The sequence below is a fragment of the Callorhinchus milii genome, unplaced genomic scaffold (genome assembly GCF_018977255.1).
Source record: "Callorhinchus milii isolate IMCB2004 unplaced genomic scaffold, IMCB_Cmil_1.0 Scaffold2, whole genome shotgun sequence".
NCBI classification, from domain to species: Eukaryota; Metazoa; Chordata; class Chondrichthyes; order Chimaeriformes; family Callorhinchidae; genus Callorhinchus; species Callorhinchus milii.
Window position 1 is genome coordinate 121461618 of NW_024704743.1, and position 15449 is coordinate 121477066.

Here is a 15449-nt window from a genome sequence, read left to right on the forward strand (position 1 = left end):
TCATTGATGGTGGGGCCATCATATGCCTTGCCCACGTCCTGCAGAACTAAAAAAAATATAGTCACTCACTCCACGACTATTTGTGGGACATTGTTGTGTGCAATTGGCTGCCGCATTTCACCTGCAAAATATATAGTCAATTCACTTTACAGTATATTCTGTGAAGCGCTTTGAGACATCTAAGCAACGTGATAAGGCGCTATATCAAATGAAAGGATTATTATTATAAGTCTTCCAAAATTGCTTTGCTACCTTTCTACCTCAAAATTCTTCTTACAAACTTAACTCCTGTGCCTTTGGTCATCTCTCATTTCCTGTTCCACATTTGTCAAGCACTTTGCTGCATTTCTTTATGATGAAAGGCACTATGTATTTTCTTTATTTTTATATAAGGTTTTATATGAGACCCCAGTGCATCTTCTGGCTTTGATTGTCCATTGCAGTTTATGTTTTGAAGATTCAAATATTTTAATGCACACATACTTATTAAATGAGTGAAATGTATTTACATTTACGTGGAGTCCTGTAGCTCAGTGGTTAGAGCACTCGCAGGGCGAAACCTTGGGCAAGTTTCCTTACTCCACATGCCTGATAATAATCCCTCAAGGAAATAAATAAACAAAATAACAATTTGGTCACTCAATCCATGACTGTTTGTGGGACACTGCTTTGTGCCATTGGCTGCCAAGTTTCGCCCACAAATATATAGTTGATTCACTTTACAGTCTATTCTGTGAAGCGCTTTGAGACGTTTAGAAGACGTGAGAAGTGCTATATCAAATGCAAGGATTATTTTATTATTATTACATTTCACTTAGTTGTTTAAATTTTGTTGCTTCTGTAGAAATACTTGTCCTTTTTTAAACTTCTTATAAGCTGTCAGCCTGGCTCAGGTAGCACTCTCGCCTCTGATTCAGAAGGTTGTGGTTAAATACTCACGTTGGGACTTGTAATCACATAGTCTTAAGCTGACAGTCCAATGCAATGCTGGAAATGTGTTGGATTGTTGAGGTGTCGTACTTCGAATGAGACATTAAACCAAGGCCCGTCTGCCTGTTCAGGTGGACATTAAAGATCCCATGGCACCATTCAAAAAGAGAAGGATGTTTATCCTGGTGTACTGGCCAAAAATCACCTAAATAAAATTGTTCACTCATTCCATGGCTGTTTGTAGGAAACTGGCTGCCGGGTTTTGCCCACAAAACAGTCAATCCACTTTACAATATATCCTATGAAGTGCTTTGAGACGTCTCAACGACGTGACAAAGCACTATATCAAATGCAAGGAATATTATTATTAAAGCTGGAGTCGCAATGCTTAAAGAGCTGGCTTGAAGCAAGAACCATTGTTTGAAAGTCTGTTTATTTGTGAAGGATGTGTTATATATATTTGGTGGTTTCCCTATTTAAATCCTGTTTTCACAGCCACCAATCTCCATGCCACCAACATCCACGCAGGAAAGTCAGGAAGCAAACAGCAAACCCTCCAACAGGGCAGCACAGTAGATCAGCTGGAGTACCTCCATGGGCTAAACTGGACAGAGGGTCAGTGAGTGGGGGAGGGAGAGGTGTGGCGGGCTTTCATGGTGGTGATTTCATTGATTTAATCTGTCCTTTCTCTGCTCATGTGCTCTTGAGCACTTCACACCTCCGTAGCTTTCTTTCATAGGCTCTGGATACCAACACTATATCTGTTCACGTTGTGCTTGATCCTAATCTCACTCCAGTAATCTATCAGATAATGTACATGCTTCATAAATATCTTCTTGGCTATATTCTTAGTGTGGTAGTTTGCCATTGTACTTTCTTTTACAGTGTGATCAGAAATGATCAGTAGCTGCAATTGTGCTGTCAGATTCAGGCAATGAAATTATTGTGGAAATTGGACATGTTGGGGTTGAGAACATAGCATTCGCAAACCAGAAATCGCCACAACTTCTTTTTTGGGTCTGAAATTGGCCCCCATTTGATGCCAAATTTGCAAAGGTCCATTTAGAGCCAGTGTTTTTCTTCTGACCTTTGTCACTTTTACTTGGCTGAGGAATTGCCCTGAAAAGCCAAAGGCTTGGGAATTCTTGGTTCACGAATGCTCCATACTCAACTTGAAAATTATCTGATAATAATGAGTCATCGATACAACAATAACTGGAGTGTTTATCCTCCTGGGGGGCGGTGGGGGTGTGGGGAAGTAAGCGGGGTCTCCTTGGAGCTGAACTGGCTCGAAGGTGACCTGCCTGGCAACGGAATGTCAGAACCGAGCCAGTCCTCTGTAGCAGTCTCGGTAGTCCGGTTCCTGACCCAGGCGGGTCTGCAGTACTCCAGGGCACTGCTGATGATAGCTACAGCTATCATCCCGGCTAACTAACATGACGTGGAAGGGCAGACCACTCACTGGGGGATAGGGAATTCTCCCACTCAGCTCCTGTTAAGCCTGCAAACCAAAGCCCTAACGGCTTGGGTGGTCCGAGCTAGAAAGCTTCCAAGGCAAGCTATGCAGTTTATATTATATTAGAACCTCACCTTTTGACACCTCGCTGGTCGGTCCCATTTGAAAAAAGTGAACAGTATTCAAATCTCATTAAAGGAATCTCACTCATTGGGGAAAATTATGTGATTTTCATTGAGATCGGTTTTGCAAATCTGAAACCTGTTGAGGTTGACCCATCCATGAAAGCTGCCCTTGCTTCTTCCATTCAGTAAGATAAGGAGTGGGGGAAAAAAAGTCTAAATTGGTTTGCTAAATTTCCTTTCTCCTAGAAAAAGCTACACACGTTAATCATGTGATGTGATAATGCAAATGGGGCATTTACAGGCGTTTTAGATGTTTGACGGTTTCTGTTTGCTGGTAATGATCAGTGAGCCTTGCTTGTGCCAGCAATACTCTACTTCTGGTGCATTTATTGTTTACTCTGATTTTGCTTTGGACGGTCTCTAGTCCGGTTCCTGAGCCAGGCGGGTCCGCAGTATTCCAGGGCTGCTGATGACAGCACAGCCCAGTCTGGCTCATTTGTAGGACTTGGAAGGGAAGATAAGTCAATGGGGGCAGGGACTCTTCCCACTCAGCACCTGTTAACCCTGCAAACCAAAGCCCTAACGGGTCGGGTTGTCCTAGCTGGACAAGCAGCAGGAAAGTTTGCCAGACAGTGCTATCAATGATGAGCTGTGTAGTTTTAGCTGGTTAGACTCCAGCGTTACCCAAACGCACACTCTGGGGTCCCCAAGCCTTGGCTCTCTCCAGCCTGCGCCTAATGCTTCCAGAATTAGGTAATTAGGATGTGTCCCTCCAGGGAGAGAGAGCGCATTCCATTCCATCAATCTATCTCTGGGATTTCCGTGTGTAGGTGGGAGGCGTGGAATTCTCAGTTTGATTTGGATACACTTAAGCACCGTGATGGGTTTCCACATGTGTCAGATACCCGGCTGACAAATAAATATATTGATCTGAAATTTGTTTTGCAAAGTTAACTTGAAATCAGAGTGGGCAAATTATATCTCCTAATGAAGCTTCGAATCAGTTCCATTGTCTTGTCTCCTTAAATATCTCACGAGCGTGATTATGCAAACCAATTATTATTATTTATTTATTATTTTCCCAATCATCATTTTGCTAAATGCATTTTTCTCTTTCCACTTCACTCCAAATTCACTTCATTCTATTTAACACACCAATTCACGGCTCCAACATTACTCGGTTTCAGGTAAATTATCTCCTGCAATATCAGTACGAGGCCGACAAGACTTGGAAATCCAGGGGCCGAGACTCAATAGCACTAAAGAAGAAAAAACCTCTGTCAAATATGGACCTGATCGACGTCTGGATCCTATCATCACAGAGATAATGCCCTTGTTAGAGGTAAAGTGTTTTTCATGCTGTTGATCAAACCCACAAGTTGCAATGGCTCCAAGCGCTTTACAGGATATACTATAAAGTAGTTTGACTGTGTATTTTGATTGTGCACTGAAGGTGAAGACCGTATTGTTTTATACAGCTCTTTCTGCTCTGTGCGCAGGTATTCTTCCTTAATTTCCCCACTGGACTGCTTTGTGGGGAAATGAGAAAAGCTTACGTGGAATTTGTGAATGTAAGTAAATGTCCGCTCACTGGATTGAAGGTTGTTTGCAAAGACCCAGCTTTCTTTTCCTTCGGAAGTAAAGCAGCTGTGCTGACACCATTAAGTCCATCGGCCTCGGAAAACTGTAGCGCCTACAAGACTGTGGTGACTGACTGTGCGTGCATGTCTTCTGCTCCGACCACATCGGTTTCCCCTGCGGATTTTGGCATTGATTCGAAGAAGCCACCTTGGGTGATCGATGTGCCACTACCTGACTCTGTTTTGTTACCCGGAGCTTCTGTGCAGCTCCCTATGTGGTTGCGTGGACCAGATGAAGAGGGAGTTCACGAAATCAACTTCTTGTTTTACTATGAAAGTACAAAACCTCATTCAAAACTGAGGTAAGTTTTCTTTTTATTAAAAATAAAGTTCTGCCCTATGCGCCATATTCCATGCACGTGAACGCAGCATATTCAATTACTAATACATTTGTTGTAAGCCATAAATCACTGTATTACAGTGCTTTAGCATTAGTGCATTGTAGAAAAAANCACATGGGGGTAGCAGAACTTTGTGAACACCCTGCATATTAACAACAACGTGTATTTATATTGTGCACTTCATGTCTCAAAGCCATATTAAATAAGATTAGCAGAGAACATCTGGGTGAAGAGCATTGTGGAAGAGTTGTTTGCTATGTGTAGTCTATTTGAAGAAAGATGGATTTTATAGTCACTAGACGAGCAGAGTTCTGATCCTGTGACACGGGGTGACTGTCGTTCGGGTTGTGTTGTGAGTGATCGTACCAAGGTCTTCCAGCACGCAAGGGATATTGCCGACCGTGAAGGCTGCGACTGATGGTGTGTGAGGCTGACAGTGACCACGAAGCCATCACCAGTGACTGAACCAGTTACATTATTTGCACATTTCAAAACCATTTGGTTGTTACCTGGAGGACCTGATCCAATATCTGGTCACCTGACCTGCTCGGGTGGTGGTGAAGACTGGCTTCAGATCAGTCACGATCTTATAGAATGGCGGAACAGGTTCGAAGGGCTGAATGGCCTATTCCTGTTTCTATGTTTCAGGTCCGCATTGTCCTTTGACAATTTGGGGCCTAGAAGAGTTTGGGGGGGGATTGGGGCTGCAGGGACAACCCTTGTTCCCTAAGTGGAATGTATTTGGTCTAATTCTAATGGTGGGGGTGAGCAGGGCAATGAAAATAAATAAACGTGCTTAGGTTTTCTCGCAATTTGTTTAGAAAGTGAACCAACCAAATATCTTATTCCTTGTTTCACTTTATTTAGCTCAAGAGAATTGCAGAATTTTTACACGTTACTGAATATTTTCAGGTTATTAAACGATGTTATCTACAGGCTGCATAAATCTTCAAGCGGTGTAAAGTTCATTTTACGATGTATTTTAAGTGGAAGTTCATAAGTGAATTACCTGTTTATCTCTCAATAGCCACCGAGTGCTAAGGCACACAGCCATCATATGTACAAGCCGCTCTTTAGGTGTCAGAGCAACAGCATGCAGAAGTAATGCCCTTGAGGCTGAAGGAGAGAGTAACGGTGATAATCTCCTGGTGTTTTTGGATGTAGAAAATATCAATACCGTAAGTTTGTAAATGCCTCGAAAATGTTAAATGAAAAGTTTCAATCCGATGACAAAATCTGGTCTTTGTCATCCGAAAAGTAGCTTCCATAGACATTGAGGTTATTAGGATAAGTGGTGTCAGCATCCATGCCATGCCACGCTCTGCTTTCCCCCACCTCCGCAGCATTGCCCAGCTCCCCCACTCCCTCCCCCTCAAGCCACTGAGACCCTCATTCATGCATTTGTCACATCTAGCCTTGACTATGCCAACCCTGCTTGTCGGCCTTCCCCACTCTTCCCTTCCAAGCGGCAGATTATTTAGAACTCCGCAGCTCTTGTCCTCTCCTGCACTAGACTTTGTGACCCTATCACCCCCACCTTCACCCAGCTTCACTGGCTCCCTATCCCCCAGAGGATTAAGTTGAATCCCTTCAAAGTCCTCCACGGCCTTGCTCCTTTTTACCTCTGTGATCAGCTATTGACCTGTCCAGCCCCTCCGCTCAGCCTTCTCCGGCCTGCGCCGAATCACCTGTCTGGCCTACCCTACTGTCTACGGTCAGGCCTGCAGCCTCTCTGCCCCACCCTTTGAAACTCCATCACACAGTCCCTTTACCTTGCTCCCTCCCTTGCCACCTTCAAAGTATATGTTAAGACCCTCCTCTTCAACCACACCTTCAGTCACCTTTCTACCCTTCCCCTCTCTGCCCTCCACCCCTCCTAATCCCAACCCCTTGCTCGTGTCCAAACCCTGACTTTCCAACACCTTGGGACGTCCTCCCATGTAATTTGTTGTTATTGTTTAATCTCTGGCAGTTTGCCAACACACACGGCTGACTAGAAAAAAATCAGATAAGTACTGTATTCTCTGTAATTGCCTTTTAATTATAACCAATAACATAAGAATTGCTAAACGAAAGAAGACCAAGGTCCGTCCAGTTCACCTTCTACCAACCTGGCAATTACATGCACATGTTATGTCCCAAACTATATACTGTACACTATGTACTACTATTACTGATAATAGATTTATAATTCCTTTGACTACTTTAACTTATTTAGACGTTTATAGTGGGTGCATTCTTACTTGCATTCCAATGCAGTCAGTTTGATGGTGATATAACATTTATGCACTGGGCTCATGTGGCGGTTTCTGGGTTTTACTAACTTTCGTTTTCTGATAATATCTGCTTTATCTAAAGGCAGTGAATAACTTCTTGCAAGGAAAAGATAACTGGTGTCTGTTTCTTTGGCAGTTTAATTTGGAGAAAAAATAATTGTTTTTATGAACTAAACTTATCATTTTGCCAAATAGTTTCTTCTCTTGTTTGAAGGGAGGGCATAAGAAAATAGTCTGTATTCTGTCAGAAAAATGAAGCTGGGGACATCCATTTATGGTTGAAAACATTGATTGGAAATGTGATTTTAAAAAAAAACTTTTATTTTAAGGCAGAATTTTAGGGAATTTAACCACGTTTAATTTATTTGGTGTGTTTCTGCTTTGATAGAATGTAGGTATATTAACAGAGGGGTTTTAATCTTACAGAGTGAAGCTGGTGTAAAGGAATTCTATATCATTCAGGTATCCAGTGGTAGCAAGCATTGGAAGCTTCAGAAATGCATAAATCCTGCCGAAGATAAAGGTTTGACTTGTGGTTTTCATTGTCCGCTTCAGTTATTTTGTATTTGTGAGCATTTCATTCCTCCTTTTTTTTTGGACTGTCTTAAGTGTAAATTCAGTTCGGAATGGTTCAACCTGCGGCCCGCGGGCCACATCCGGCCCGTAAACCATTCCCAAATTCACTGTCCACCGAGCAAATAGATGCGACACGCAGGCCCCGAGCTATCAGGAGACGGTCACCGGGGGGGCTCAGGCTCTGCCCGGTAACGGGACCGGCCAACCCGAGAGAATATTGCTTATAATAATAATAATAATAATAATAATAATCCTTGCATTTGATATAGCGCTTTTCACGTCGGGAGGACGTCCCAAAGCGCTTCACAGAACACACTGTAAAGTGAATCGACTGTATATTTGTGGGCGAACGCGGCAGCCAATTGCGCACAACAATGTCCCACAAACAGTCGTAGATTGAAAAATGACCAATTTAATTATTGTTTTTGGTTTTTTGGAGGGATTATTATTAGGCTCTGTGTGGAGTAAGGAAACTTGCCCAAGGTTTCGCCCTCTGCCTGGAATTGAACTCAGGTCTCTCACTTGCAAAGCGAGTGCTCTAACCACTGAGCTACAGGACTCCACTATACTCCGTTATACAACCCCGGCCTCAGCATCCGGCCCTCAGCAGCCAGAAGGGTGGACACCCCTGGTTTAGACGATGAAGAAAAACACCAGTTAATTTAAAGAAAATCTGCTCTTAATTTGTTTTTACCAAAAAANTTTCATGTACGAGATGGGGTATCTGAAGGAGTTTAGCCAGGAGGTTGGAATTGAGGAAGGTTTGTAGTTTATGGATGATGTTGTTGTGGCAGAGTTAACTCAAAGACAACAACAACTTGCATTTATACAGTGCCCTTCACGCAGGGCGGTGTCCCAGAGCATGGAGCATGACACCGAGCCGGGGGAGGTGACTGTAGGCACGGTAGAAGACAAAGGCCTTCATGCGCGACCTGAAGATGGGGCAGGAGGGGGCAAGGTAGAGGGAGAGTCTTCCAGCATTTCAGGGAGCAGTGGCTGAAACATGGCCACCGATGATGGAACTGAGGGTACGATGGACAAGCAGGAGGCCGGAGCCAATCAATTGGAGGCAGCGGGTAGTGGGTTGGGGGTTAAGCAGGTCGGAGAGGTAGGAAGGTACCAGGGCTTGAAGGGATTTGGAGATGATTACATATTTACTTCCTGGTATAATTTGCTTTTATTGTTTCAGATGGAAAGCTCAATAGTAGAGAAAAGGCAAAGTTAATCTTTAAAGCAACCAGATGTCAAAATTCAGAAGGTGAGATGAATTTTGAGTGTTTGCATTATGCTAGCTACAGTCTAGCATTTAACATTATCTATACAAATTGAGTCAATCATGCTAATCTTTTCCACTTTTTTAGCTACTTCATGTACAGGTGGAAAGTATATATTTGCAGATATCGTTCTGGGAAACGAACAGGTAAGCAAGCCTGCAATTCATTTACATGTAATTACTTACAAGGCACGACCATCGGTGGTCAGGCCTTCAGCCTCTCTGCCCCCGCCCTTTGAACTCTATCCCACACTCCCTTCATCTCGCCCCTTCCCTTGCTTCCTTCAAGGCTGTCTCAAGATCCTCCTCTTCGACTGGGCTTTCGTTCGCCTTCCTACCCCTACCCTTTCTGCCCTCCACCCCTCTTGACTCTAAACCCCAGTTTGGGAACAAATCCTTGACTGTCCAGGGCGTTGGAACATCCTCCCGACATGAAAGGCGCTATACAAATGTAATTTAGCATTGTTATGTAAATCGCTCTTACTTGTTGAATTCGTGCCCTGCAAATTATTGCTGTGGGCAAAACGGGTGCCATATTCACCCACAAAAATACAGTCACTGAACTTTACAGTGAATCCTGCGAAGCACTTTGAGACATCCTCCCAATGTGTAAGGCACTGTGGGAAATGCAATAATTATTATTCACTTCCTTAAAGAAATGAGGGTCGTGTAGCGTAGCGGTTAGAGCACTCGCCTCCCAAGCGAGAGGACCTGGGTTTGATTCCCGGGCGTGCAAGTATTCTTACTCCACACGCTTCTGTCTATCTAGCAGTAAGTAGGAACCCAGTCATCAGTCGATTAGAGGATCACTTTCCTGTGGTTCAAATAAATAAATCCCTTTAAATGAATAAATAAATTTAGTCACCCAGTCCGCGACTGTTTGGGACGCTGTTGTACTCATTTGGCTGCTGCGTTTCGCCCACAAAATATACAGAAAATTCACTTTACTGTATATTCTGTGATGCGTTTTGAGACGTCTCGAAGACATGATAAGGCACTATATCAAACGTAGGGATTATTATTATGATTCAGGAAATGATCTGCTGATTCAGTTCTGGGGATGTTTGACTTAAAGTTGCAATGCCCTGAAAAAATCGGTTACACAGTTGTAAATGTCAGTTACTACAGAATTAGATAAAAATACAAGTAGTTTTGATGAAAACATTTCCAAAGGAACATTTTAACTAATCCATCGGTCTGATGCCTCTTTAACAGTTATAAATATTTTGTCATAAGCTTTGTTCAGTTTTGAATAATGTTGTGGATGTGGATTCAAAAAAAAATTTGTCACTCAATCCACGACTGTTTGTAGGACACGGCTGTACGCAATTGGCTGCCACGTTTCGCCCAAAAAATACAGTCCATTCACTTTACAGTATATATATTTTGTGAGGTGCTTTGAGACGTCTCAACGATGAGAGGTGGCACTGTATCAAATGCAAGGATTATTTATTATTATAGTATGATTTTTGAAATTTCTATTTAAATGTTCCTAAAGGGTGGGTGCTGGGCTGTAGAGTGAGCAACTGACCGTTTGCCGTTGTAATACAGTCACTACACTTTGCAGTAAATCCTTCGAATCACTTTGAGACGATTGTCCTCCTGATGTGAAAGGCGATATATCAAATCTGATGATGGTGATATGATTTCCTCTTAATCTCTGGATTCAAATTCATTCCAGACCAAATTGAATAATGATTACATTGAAGTTGGATGAAATTAGTTTGTCCCGTCCCAACTCAGCTCTGAGTTATTTAATACTAAATTGCCAGGCACACCGAGTTCAGAAGGCTGCACGTGTGAGCAGGACGTTTGTGTTGTTGTGATGTCTCAGTAATCTTGATTTTAGTGCAGATTATTGTGATAATACAGTGGAATCTGGTTTAGCGGGACGCATTGGGGCAGGGAGTTTTATCCGATGTACCCGGCGTCCGGTAACCGGAATTCTTACCTTTCTCTTCTCTTCCCACTGTCTCCTCTACTGAAAGCCTCTTCCCTCCCATTGACGTTCCCATTGGGAAGGGAAGGGGACCAATTAGCTAATTGCTTGCCTCCCCATCCACCGGATGCAGTCACTGCTCCCCAAGAGCTGCTTGTGAATGGCTGGAGTCCACTGTCAATCGCAACCTGACTCCGTTCCAAGGCGCTGGACAAAGGCGTGAGTTAGTACATTCAACAGCGACCAGCGCAGCATTTTGTCCAGATTAACCAGATTTTCATCCGAATTAACAGGCATATTTAAAACGGGTAAGAAAATAAATGAATTGGGACCGGGCATTGTATCCGATTTACCCGGCGTCCGGGGTTAACTGCCGTCCGGCTAAAATGGATTCTACTGTATATACAATAGACACACACGTATGAATTAGATATTTTAAGAAGCTGATGCAAATCGTAAAGCGTTTTTGCTTTGTTTTTTTGCAGATTATTAGTGCAACCACTCCTTGTGCAGATTTCTTCTTTCAAACCTGTTGTGCCACTCGATCTAAGAAGGTCTTGCCACAGCCAACTATGGGACATGGGAGACCAAAAATTGGCGATGCTAACAAATCGGTCCAGAAGTGTAGTGAAGTGGATCTCAATATTATAGTGTTATGGAAGGTTGGTTTAACCCATTCATGCATCTTACACACCGTGTGGATGAACTTTTCCCTTGAAACCCGATTCTCTGGAGATCAATGGATTTATTTGTGGAGTCCCGTAGCGTAGTGGTTCAAGCTCTCGCCTCGCAAACGAGAGGACCCGGGTTCGATCCCCGGCCAGAGCAAAACCTTAGGCAAGTTTCCTTACTCCACACGTCTCTGTTTATCTGGCAGTAAGTAGGAACCTGGCAGTTAGTCAATTAGAGGATCATTTTCTGGGACTAATAATCCCTCAAAAAAAAATTAGGTCACTCAATCCATGACTGTTTGTGGGACACTGCTGTGCGCAATTGGCTGCTGCGTTTTGCCCAGAAAATACAGTCAGTTCCACTTTACAGTATATTCTGTGAAGAGCTTTGAGACATCTCGAAGACGTGATAAGGCACTATATCAAATGCAAGGATTCTTCTTATTAAAAACAACATAGGTTTTCATTCAGTATAGATTAATATTTAGTTTCCAGGAAGGGATTCACGCACTAAAAGTATAAAGAGATGTTTGGAATTGGAGAAAAGCTTTTATAGCCAATCTGACCCAAATAAATTCTAACATTTGAGTCGAGCAAATTTACAGACATATTACATTAGATCAGAATGCAATCAAAAAAGCACGCCAGTCTGAAGTTGTTAACCTATTCAAATCCGCACTAATGTTCTTATAATCATGTCTTTTGTAGGCATATGTGGTTGAGGACAACAAACAACTTATTTTAGAAGGTCAACTTCATGTTACTCTAGAAACCATTGGAAAAGAAGCTTGTTCGTTACCTCCAGTGCAGGTAATGTACCGATGAAATTCATCTTTAAACAGCTTAAATCCACTTCACGTGGCTTCAACAAGGAACCGCATTTATATAGCACCATTCTTGTCGGGATGCTGTGTGAAAGCACGTCATACAACTGACTGACGAAGGGGCTAAATTGGAAGGGATGGGGGGGAGGGGAAAGCATCATTGAAGTATTAGCTCCTTTGAAGCGAGAGAGACTTTGGGACTGTTTAGCAGAGTGGGTCAGGGTGGCTGAAGGCCATGTGGACCAGGCGGTGCATGTGAAAAGTTTTCGGAGTGAGGGGAGCGGCAGGTGTAATAGGGTCACAGAAGATTTCAGAGGTAGGGTGGGGTGAGGGCATTGGAGGTTGAGGTATTGAATCCTATCTGCTGTGGAATGGAGGGAATCCTCGGAGCCAAGTGAGAGCAGGTGTAATGAGCTTACAGAGCCTGGTGAAGGCGAGAACACCTGTGCATCAAATGCAGAATGTTGCACTCCTGCCTTTGAGCTCATTACCGTTACTCTTTCCCATTTACATTTGCTCTATTGGAACAATAGCTTACTTGAAGGAGTGGGAGTGATGAATTGTTGATGGAGAGTGTGCCTTTTCTGTGTTTTTTTTTAACCTTCCAGGAAGCACAGGAAATGGTTCTGTTGAAATTCATACGTCCCGAGCAGCCAGCTCTGCATGTAAGACCGAGCATGGAACAGCTCTCACACCTCATTAAGATCAGCCTCCACTACTCTGAATCCTATGATCATCCGTTTCAACAGAAAAGGTTTGTAAGTTAGTTTATGATTGATTGGAGTCCTGTAGTGTACTTAGCTCGCTCGCCTCGCAAGCGAGAGGAGATGATACCCATTGGGTCTATTTTGACTTTAGAAGCTCTTAATCCTTGGTCTCTCTTAAACTCCGTTCATTGACTTTGCTCTCCTCTGTTCTACAGTTTGTGTTTGGTACCAGTTTCCCTCGTTCTTTTTAACTGCTGTCAGACTGATGTGGATGTTATTATTGATGTACGGCACAAGACCACAAGGTAAAGCGGTTATTCAAGCTCTTCAGTTTTATTGTTTAATGGCTGTTATGGTATTATCATCTTCAAATCCCTTCAAACCTCAGCATCTCCCACCTCTCTGACCTGCTTTCTCCCCAATGCATGACCCGCTGCCTCCACTCGACTGGCTCCGGCCTCTGCTTGTCCCTCGTGCCTCTATTCCACCATCGCGCTTTCAGCCACTACGCCCCGAAACTCTGGAACACTCTCCCTTAATCCCTCTGCCTTGCCCCTTCCCTCCCCATCTTCAGGTCATGACTGAAGACGTTCCTCTTCAACCGTGCATACGGTCACCTCCCCCTCCCTCAGCGACGTGCTCCGCCACTGTCAAGCGCTCTGCGAGACTATGAGTGAGGGGCGCTATATGAATGCAAGTTGTTGTTGTTTGTATAGTTTAACATTAACATAGTTTTGCTGAGAATTAACAATTTTTTATTAACAAAATCAGTGCTGAGAGCTTTAAACAGTGTAGGACTTATCAAAACTTCATTTGTAGTATTGATACAAAACACAAAAAAGCAGGTTCTTTATTGATGGTATATGGAGATTTTTTAAAGACTAATATTTTAGATGGATAATATTAACAATAATGCTTGGATTTGATATAGTGCCTAATCACGCCATTGGGACGTCTCAAAGCGCTTCACAGGATATACTGTAAAGTTTAGTGACTAATAAAATAAAAATGTCTTAAGAATTTTTTTGCTGTAATTTATAGCTGGAAAGATGTGACAAATAAGAAAGCATATACAACAACAACTTATATCACTTCTCTATATTTCTTTTTCTTTCTCTCTTCCAGTCCAGAGACGTTAGATGTTCACGGTTCGTTCATGTGGCTCGGACAGACCCAGTACAAGCTCCTGCTGAAGGGTCAGGAGGTGCACACAGTTCCACTGAAGGCCTGTTTTGTTCACGCTGGCGTCTACAATCTGGGGACACCCCGAGTCTTTGCCAAACTGGTTGACCGGAATGTACAGTGTGAGACTTGCCAGCAGACTTCAACACCAGCCCTCATAATCATTAACAATGTCTGACCTCCCGGCAAATTAATAACCTGCATATCCACTACCAATTTCAGAAAGAATCCTAAATATTGATCATTAATTTTCTTTTGTAGCTATTGTTGAAATTTCCTTGCACTTGCGACAAATTCAGAGCTAATATCACACAATTGTATAGAACAAATATGGGGAGGGGGGGGAGGGGAAGGGGGTAAATGAAAGAACTAAACACAACTTATTTTGTCTTTCGAATAAAAGGCACTCTAGATTCGGATGTGCATATGTAAGATTTTTGAATATATTTATCATTTATCTCTGCTTTATTTCCTTTTTTAAAAAAAATAAAATCCAAGCATTGAATATAGATGTGCAAGTTGGACCATCGTGAGGAATGCAGTTTAAAACTGCCGTGATCTCCTCCAACGCACTGTGTGAATATCTGTGGTTGTCTGAGCGGGTGTAGAGACTGTAATCTTGCCGTTTTTTTCTCTTTACCCCGGTTTTAATATATAATTTAGGAACCCGGTTGTTAGTCGATTGGCGAATCGCTTCTCCAGGGGTAATAATCCTTTCAAAAGAATAATAAAATATAAATAATAATTTGGCCACTCAATCCACAACTCTTTGTGGGGACGCTGCTTTGCGCAATTGGCGCCTGCGTTTCGCCCACAAAATACACAGTCAATCCACTTTACAGCATATTCTGTGAAGCGCTTTGAGACATCCCAAAGATGTGATAAGGCGCTATTTCAAATGCAAGGATTAGTATTTATCCAGCATTATTTGGTTACTAGTTTTGATCATAAGGTAATCCATTAACTCTGATCACTTTAAAAGGCAAATATTTAGTTTGTACTGATCGGGAGGGGGAGGAGAAGAGAGGAGTGAAACGGGAGAACAAGTTATCCTGTTGACCTTAAACTTGGAGTCCTGTCGAGTATCGGTTAGAGCACTCGCTTCGCGAGCGAGATGTCCTGGTTTCAATTCCCAGGCAGGGTGAAACGGTCAAGTTTCCTTACTCCACACGCCTCTGTATACCTAACAGTAACTAGGCACCCGGTTGTTAGTCAATTGGCGATCTCTCTTCCAGGGGTAAAAATCCCTTCAGAAATAATAATAATTCGTTCATGCAATCCACAACTGTTTGTTGGACGCTGCTGTGCGCAATTGGCTGCTGTATTTCGCCCACAAAATACAGTCAATTCACTTTACAGTATATTCTGTGAAGTGCTTTGAGACATCACAAAGACGTGATAAGGCACTATATCAAATACAAGGATTATTATTATTACTAAATCAAAAGAAGACCGTCTGAGTAGTTTGTAGCAAATCTCCCATCGCATGAGCTAACCACTCGTTGCTTA

The 15449-nt window shown here is 42.8% G+C and overlaps 1 protein-coding gene across 4 annotated transcripts in view; it reads left to right on the plus strand.

The window, feature by feature from the left end:
• trappc8 (trafficking protein particle complex subunit 8) overlaps positions 1–15019 on the plus strand; it is a 66525-nt gene extending 51506 nt beyond the window's left edge. For 2 of the 4 annotated variants that reach the window (XM_007895037.2, XM_007895038.2), the window contains 12 exons: positions 1426–1545; positions 3699–3853; positions 4011–4453; positions 5520–5670; positions 7195–7291; positions 8534–8602; positions 8706–8764; positions 11042–11218; positions 11936–12037; positions 12660–12805; positions 12974–13063; positions 13884–15019. In XM_007895037.2, coding sequence (XP_007893228.1) covers positions 1426–1545; positions 3699–3853; positions 4011–4453; positions 5520–5670; positions 7195–7291; positions 8534–8602; positions 8706–8764; positions 11042–11218; positions 11936–12037; positions 12660–12805; positions 12974–13063; positions 13884–14118 — 1844 coding nt within the window. In that variant the 3' untranslated portion in view covers positions 14119–15019. The remainder of the gene's footprint in view (positions 1–1425; positions 1546–3698; positions 3854–4010; positions 4454–5519; positions 5671–7194; positions 7292–8533; positions 8603–8705; positions 8765–11041; positions 11219–11935; positions 12038–12659; positions 12806–12973; positions 13064–13883) is intronic. The other 2 variants (XM_007895039.2, XM_007895040.2) reach the window with 1 other exon arrangement.
• The last annotated feature ends 430 nt before the right edge of the window (positions 15020–15449 follow it).